This window comes from Salvelinus fontinalis, unplaced genomic scaffold, assembly GCF_029448725.1.
Source record: "Salvelinus fontinalis isolate EN_2023a unplaced genomic scaffold, ASM2944872v1 scaffold_0538, whole genome shotgun sequence".
Classification (NCBI taxonomy): Eukaryota; Metazoa; Chordata; class Actinopteri; order Salmoniformes; family Salmonidae; genus Salvelinus; species Salvelinus fontinalis.
In genome coordinates, this window is record NW_026600747.1 from 21,280 (window position 1) to 28,485 (window position 7,206).

The 7,206-nt window shown below is 46.8% G+C and overlaps 1 protein-coding gene across 1 annotated transcript; it reads left to right on the plus strand.

The window, feature by feature from the left end:
• Window positions 1-1,065: 1,065 nt before the first annotated feature.
• LOC129846434 (60S ribosomal protein L4-A-like) lies at window positions 1,066-6,476 on the plus strand (the record flags this gene model as incomplete). The annotated part of the gene is given in 3 exon segments (XM_055914364.1): window positions 1,066-1,122; window positions 5,008-5,142; window positions 6,343-6,476. Coding segments are annotated over 2 exon segments (164 nt in total), but the record flags the coding sequence as incomplete, so codon positions are not given.
• Window positions 6,477-7,206: the final 730 nt, after the last annotated feature.

The window sequence follows — 7,206 nt, forward strand, 5'->3', positions numbered from 1 at the left end:
AGTACTGTCTAATCAACAGCAGCACAGTGTGTTTCTCACCTGTAGATATGTTGTTCAGTACTGTCTAATCAACAGCATCACAGTGTGTTTCTCACCTGTAGATATGTTGTTCAGTACTGTCTAATCAACAGCAGCACAGTGTGTTTCTCACCTGTAGATATGTTGTTCAGTACTGTCTAATCAACAGCAGCACAGTGTGTTTCTCACCTGTAGATATGTTGTTCAGTACTGTCTAATCAACAGCAGCACAGTGTGTTTCTCACCTGTAGATATGTTGTTCAGTACTGTCTAATCAACAGCAGCACAGTGTGTTTCTCACCTGTAGATATGTTGTTCAGTACTGTCTAATCAACAGCAGCATCACAGTGTGTTTCTCACCTGTAGATATGTTGTTCAGTACTGTCTAATCAACAGCAGCACAGTGTGTTTCTCACCTGTAGATATGTTGTTCAGTACTGTCTAATCAACAGCATCACAGTGTGTTTCTCAGGATGGGACACCTGTAGATATGTTGTTCAGTACTGTCTAATCAACAGCAGCATCACAGTGTGTTTCTCAGGATGGGACACCTGTAGATATGTTGTCCAGTACTGTCTAATCAACAGCAGCACAGTGTGTTTCTCAGGATGGGACACCTGTAGATATGTTGTTCAGTACTGTCTAATCAACAGCAGCATCACAGTGTGTTTCTCAGGATGGGACACCTGTAGATATGTTGTTCAGTACTGTCTAATCAACAGCAGCACAGTGTGTTTCTCACCTGTAGATATGTTGTTCAGTACTGTCTAATCAACAGCAGCATCACAGTGTGTTTCTCAGGATGGGACACCTGTAGATATGTTGTTCAGTACTGTCTAATCAACAGCAGCACAGTGTGTTTCTCACCTGTAGATATGTTGTTCAGTACTGTCTAATCAACAGCAGCATCACAGTGTGTTTCTCAGGATGGGACACCTGTAGATATGTTGTTCAGTACTGCCAGCCCCCCATGTAGAAGCAGGTTAATTTGAAACAATGAAAGTAATTCCCTGCGTCTGTGTTCTAGCCGGAGGAGCCGTACCCCTACCCTTCTAGACCACCTCCTAGAGAGGACCCCCACACAACACGCCAGATGGAGTTCAGGTAGGCACAACTCTCACACACTCCTGGATATTTGTTTTGAAACTTTCATCAGGAGAATTGGAGTTTAATCTTCAAGTAGTCTAACCTTGTATAACCAAACTGATCACTGTTCTGTTTCACTACAAGTAGCTCTCTTGAACCCCACCCATCCCCCAGGAAAAAATGATGCACTGTCATTATCTAAGTGACCAGAAGATGGCATTGTTGCACCACTTGTTTGCCATGACAACCTGTCTTTTTGACACAGCCTCCCCAATCAGCCCTGTAGACTGAAGCCCATGTCATGTCTGTATTGATTTGTATTGATTTGCATATCTGTGTGTCTCATTCTGTGTGAAATGTTTACATAGTACCAGAGAATGATCACATGCGCATCAGGTCTGGGCCACATCGGGGCCCCGTCCACCTCTCTGCTCACAAAGCGCTCTCCTGGGACTGGGAGAGAAACACACAAACACCTCAGGGTCTACTGCAGCCGCTCTGCTTTCACACCACGCCACACCTGGGTTCAAATGGTATTTGAATTCATTTCAAATATTTTATCTGGGCTTGATTGAACTTTGCCTGGCTGAATGGCTCCATAAAATAGTCCCAAAACAGAAAACCCCACCCATCTGACACTCCAGGCAGACTCGAGCAAAACAGAAAACCCCACCCATCTGACACTCCAGGCAGACTAGAGCAAAACTGAAAACCCCACCCATCTGACACTCCAGGCAGACTAGAGCAAAACAGAAAACCCCACCCATCTGACACTCCAGGCAGACTAGAGCAAAACTGAAAACCCCACCCATCTGACACTCCAGGCAGACTAGAGCAAAACAGAAAACCCCACCCATCTGACACTCCAGGCAGACTCGAGCAAAACAGAAAACCCCACCCATCTGACACTCCAGGCAGACTAGAGCAAAACAGAAAACCCCACGTATCTGACACTCCAGGCAGACTCGAGCAAAACAGAAAACCCCACGTATCTGACACTCCAGGCAGACTCGAGCAAAACAGAAAACCCCACCCATCTGACACTCCAGGCAGACTAGAGCAAAACTGAAAACCCCACCCATCTGACACTCCAGGCAGACTAGAGCAAAACAGAAAACCCCACCCATCTGACACTCCAGGCAGACTCGAGCAAAACAGAAAACCCCACCCATCTGACACTCCAGGCAGACTAGAGCAAAACAGAAAACCCCACGTATCTGACACTCCAGGCAGACTCGAGCAAAACAGAAATCCCCACCCATCTGACACTCCAGGCAGACTAGAGCAAAACAGAAAACCCCACCCACCTGACACTCCAGGCAGACTCGAGCAAAACTGAAAAGATTTCAAATGGTATTTGAACCCAGGTTTGCACAGCGATGAGCGTACCATTTCTTGTTGCAGCCCGGGGTTGCAAACTAGTCTTTAAAACCCTATTTATCTGTCTCAGTCTGTCTGGTGTAACCTGACATGATAGAGGTGAAGGAAGATACAGGGATAACCATGGCGTCTACTGAGTGACCCTCTGGACAGCACCATCACTATGACAGGAGTCATAACAGGACATAGGGCTTGTCACAACTGTGTAAGGCAGTCGCTACACTACGACGTTGTAAGGTGATGGCCAGAGTGTGACAGAGCAGGGGTCTGTGACTGTCCCGGGGTCATGAGAGGTACATGCAGCAGCAGAACTCATCTGTTATTTTAAGGGCCAGGTGTTCAGGGCTGTAGGTTCTTTCTTCTCACACCTTCTTCACTTCCTCAGGTGAAATAATAGAGAAAGTAATTACTGCGATAAATCAGGTTAATGTTGAGAGGTTATGATAGTCACACACGCCCCGAGGCCCCCTGCAATCCGGTTAGTTAGGTTAGGTCTGGCCGTTGTTATTTGTCTTGGCATATTTACCTGTCGTGACAGTGTAAAGGTAAGGATGCATAAAGAGACGGAGAGATTACTTAGTCTGATTCAACCAGAAGTTGACTGATGTTCAAACTGTATTCCTCATACAGTTGCACTTTTGACCTGAACTATAATCACCAGGTCTAAAGTCATTAGATTGAGTTCTCCTTTTAGTGATCACTGATAATGTATATTTAGGTAGTAATGTTGAAGTCCGTTCAGGCATTCTACAAGAGTTAAAGACTGCAATATATATATATATATATATATAGACTACAGTAACCACAGGTTTGAGAGTGAGAGCAACCGCCTTAATCAACACAGCAGCAATTTAACAAAATATGTTCTACTTGAACAACCGTCTCTAATTCAACACCTAGGCTGTTCATTTCACCCCATTGGTCAGTTTGGTCAGTTAGAGCCCACTGTTAAACAGCCAGGGGGTCACAGTTACAGTTCAGAAGAGGGAGGTGAAAGTAGCAGGCTAATATTTAGGGGTAATATCGGCAGTAAAGACACATGTGGCCATTTGCTTTGAGCACAGATGGGGTCAGACGAGGTCAGGTACCCTTCAAACAACACCCTGTCTGCGTTCCAAATGGTACCCATTCCCCTGTATAGTGCACCACTTTTAACCAGAGCTCAGTGCACTATGTAGGGAATAGGGGGCCACTTGGGATGCGTCCCCTGGGTCATTAAAGTTTTGTGAGGTCGGTCACTCCAAGCTGCTGGTTGGTTGGTTGGAGGACGAGGGGAGATGAGGTTCAGGCTGGGGTCGCTGAGACCAGGTGCCTATCATTTGTTTATACCCCCTCCTGCCCCTTGGCCTGCCTGGCTGGGTCATTCTACTGCCTGTCGTATAGGAGGCACATAATCAGCGAGGGCAACAAACCAGAGAGGATCAACAGTCCCAACAGGAGAGGAGAGAGAGGGCTGGAGGGTAAACTAATGTTCCTGGTTTTACTGCTGCTAACACAGATGTGTGTTTAGGAAGATAAAACTACGAGGGCTTAGCCTTTGCACAGAGAGCAACGGTAGAGTTTTAACAGAGTCATTAAAACCACTTAGAAATACCATTTAGCCTAAAGATATTTAGATAAATATGTAGTTGGTTACATTTCTGTCCAAATACATTTTGGAAGAAGAATTGATTCATGATGTGATTATCTTGTGGATTTTCAGTCCTAATCTGTAGCAGTACTTTTCCCTCATTTTACAATGTCAGACATGAGAGGAAATGTAAAAATTCTTCAGTTTTGGTGCTCATATTGTGACCAGGGTGGTGTTCTGTTGCTGTGGTGGTATGTCGTCTCTACGGTACCTCATCTGTATATCATCTACCTCTGCCCGGCGCTCCCCTGTCTAGGAGCCTGTCTCACTGGTCTCCGACCTTCACCCCTACGACCACGGGGTCACCCCTCCTGTCCGTGTCTGTCCCGGCAGCACTACAGGCTCCCGTGCTGATCCACCGTGACCAGGGGAGGAGTTATCTAAATAAACCCTTCAACATCTTGACAGGAGGGTCTTGTGTCGAGGGACGGCCCCTTCTTAACCCAGATGTAGCAGGAGATCAACAGAGAAGGTTAATGGTTTCTCTGAGTGGAGTGTGACTACTGGATACTTAGTGCTCAGTGACCGCCGTCCTAAGACAGTTGAAGCAGTCTTGTTGAAGCAGTCTTGTTGAGCAGTCTTGCTGAGCAGTCTCTCTAAAGTCAGGCCTAATCGCTCTGACACAGTGCAGATGGAAAGCTTTGACGAACAACAGATGTAGGCTAGTGACCAAGACTCCAAGAAATTCCCCTCCTACCTTTTATATACCCGGATGCAAAGTGGTGGTGACCTTTGGTTAAGATCTAGTCTACCGCCTCCACTGATGTACTGTTTTTTAACCTCTTAGTTTACCTTAGTCCTTTAATTGCCAAGTACCTCCAGTATTAAAGCTGATGTGTACAGCTGCTGATGAGATGTGGTCCTTGATGTGTGATTGTCTTTCCACCCAGAAGCAGTGGCCGTGCAGCACCACCTCCCCCCAGCGTTAGGGCTCAGGGGATGTACCCTGCACCCCGCTCCATGTCTGCTGTGGTCCCAGAGGGGGGTGATGACACCCTGATGCAGGCCATCCTCAACCTGGACAGAGGGTATGTATCTGTCTGGTACTACTACTAGTAGATATGTATAGGGGTAAGGTTACTATATACAGGTCAGTTCCAGTAGCATATTTACAATGTGCAGGGTTACTGGAGTGATGGAGGTATATATGTATAGGGGTAAGGTGACAGGGATACTGGAGTGATGGAGGTAGATATGTATAGGGGTAAGGTGACAGGGATACTGGAGTGATGGAGGTATATATGTATAGGGGTAAGGTGACAGGGATACTGGAGTGATGGAGGTAGATATGTATAGGGGTAAGGTGACAGGGATACTGGAGTGATGGAGGTAGATATGTATAGGGGTAAGGTGACAGGGATACTGGAGTGATGGAGGTAGATATGTATAGGGGTAAGGTGACAGGGATACTGGAGTGATGGAGGTAGATATGTATAAGGGTAAGGTGACAGGGATACTGGAGTGATGGAGGTAGATATGTATAGGGGTAAGGTGACAGGGATACTGGAGTGATGGAGGTAGATATGTATAGGGTAAGGTGACAGGGATACTGGAGTGATGGAGGTAGATATGTATAGGGGTAAGGTGACAGGGATACTGGAGTGATGGAGGTAGATATGTATAGGGGTAAGGTGACAGGGATACTGGAGTAATGGAGGTAGATATGTGTAGGGGTAAGGTGACAGGGATACTGGAGTGATGGAGGTAGATATGTGTAGGGGTAAGGTTACTATGTACAGGAGTAGCAGCAGCATATATGATGATTGTATCTGAGTGGTTGTGTTTAGTCAGTATAAATGTATTTGCATATTATATGTGAGTGTGTTGGTGTGTAGGGCCCTGGGAGTGTGTCAGTGTGTGTAGGGCCCTGTGAGTGTGTTGGTGTGTAGGGCCCTGGGAGTGTGTTGGTGTGTGTAGAGACAAAAATAAGAATAATATACAAGGGTAAACTCAGTCTGTGTAGCTATTTAGTTAGCCATTTTGTTAGCTATTTAGCAGTCTTATGGTTTGGGGATAGAAGCTGTTCAGGAGCCTGTTGGTATCCGACTTGATGCATCGGTACCTCTCAGACTCTAGATATGTGAAGATCTCTCTCTCTCTCTGTGTATCTTCTATCTTGTCTTCTGTTATTTGACCCTTTACCATCTTCAGTTGAATGTACTGATTATAAGTCACTCTTAAGAGCATCTACAGGTGACTAAAATTCCCCTTGTCTCTTACACCTACAGAAGGAAAGGCCCCTTGCCTCCCCTGAGAGCAGACGTCCCCCCCTCCCCCCACAGCCGGTCCGGCTCCACCGTCAGTAGCAAGAGCTACTCTCCTGACAGAGGCAAGGGTCTCCCCCACCTCGCCCAGCAGAAAAGTAAGTACCTCCCCCACCAATCATGTTCCGCTTGGGTAGCATTTAGCTCAGCAGCTTATGAAGATCTGTGATTCCAGCTGAACTGGTCCACTAGACAGATGACAGCCCTGTGAATTGACATTTTGACCCCACTACATTATTGGAACAAGGGGGGGGATCCTCAGCCTCTGTAGGTTAATCTTGTCGTCCCCATCTGATGATGTCATGGCGTGCTTTTTTTGTGTGGACTATCCTGAAGCGCTCTCTGGTACCCCTGTGGCTGAGCAGCCCTGGGGTGGGTGGCTGTTCCCCAAACAGGCCCGTGGACAAGTTCCCATGGGTCAGTGGTGCCCTGTGTTACAGGCCCAGCTTTAGGAGTCCACTACTTCATAGTAGCATGCAGTGTGGAGCATGGACTACTAACTCTCTTTACACTCCGTACGGTCCTACCTGATTCACAATCTAGGGTCCAACTGGGCCGGCTCGGTTTCACATCCACATTAGTCGCTGGAACCGAGCTGGAAAGGACATTCTGGAGCCAGCAGCGGCCAGTTTGGGTCGCCCTATAGTGTGAATCAGCCATAGGTGTGATTGTCTCTTCTGCTGAAAGAAAGCTGAGCATGTTGATTCTGCTCCTCGTCATCCATGTATTGGTTCTAACAGCCATAATGATCATCTAGAGTAGCTCATTAGTCGACAGGAGCCGTTCCCAGCCGGCTGGTGGCCTGTGTGATTATAGTCTTAGTGACGT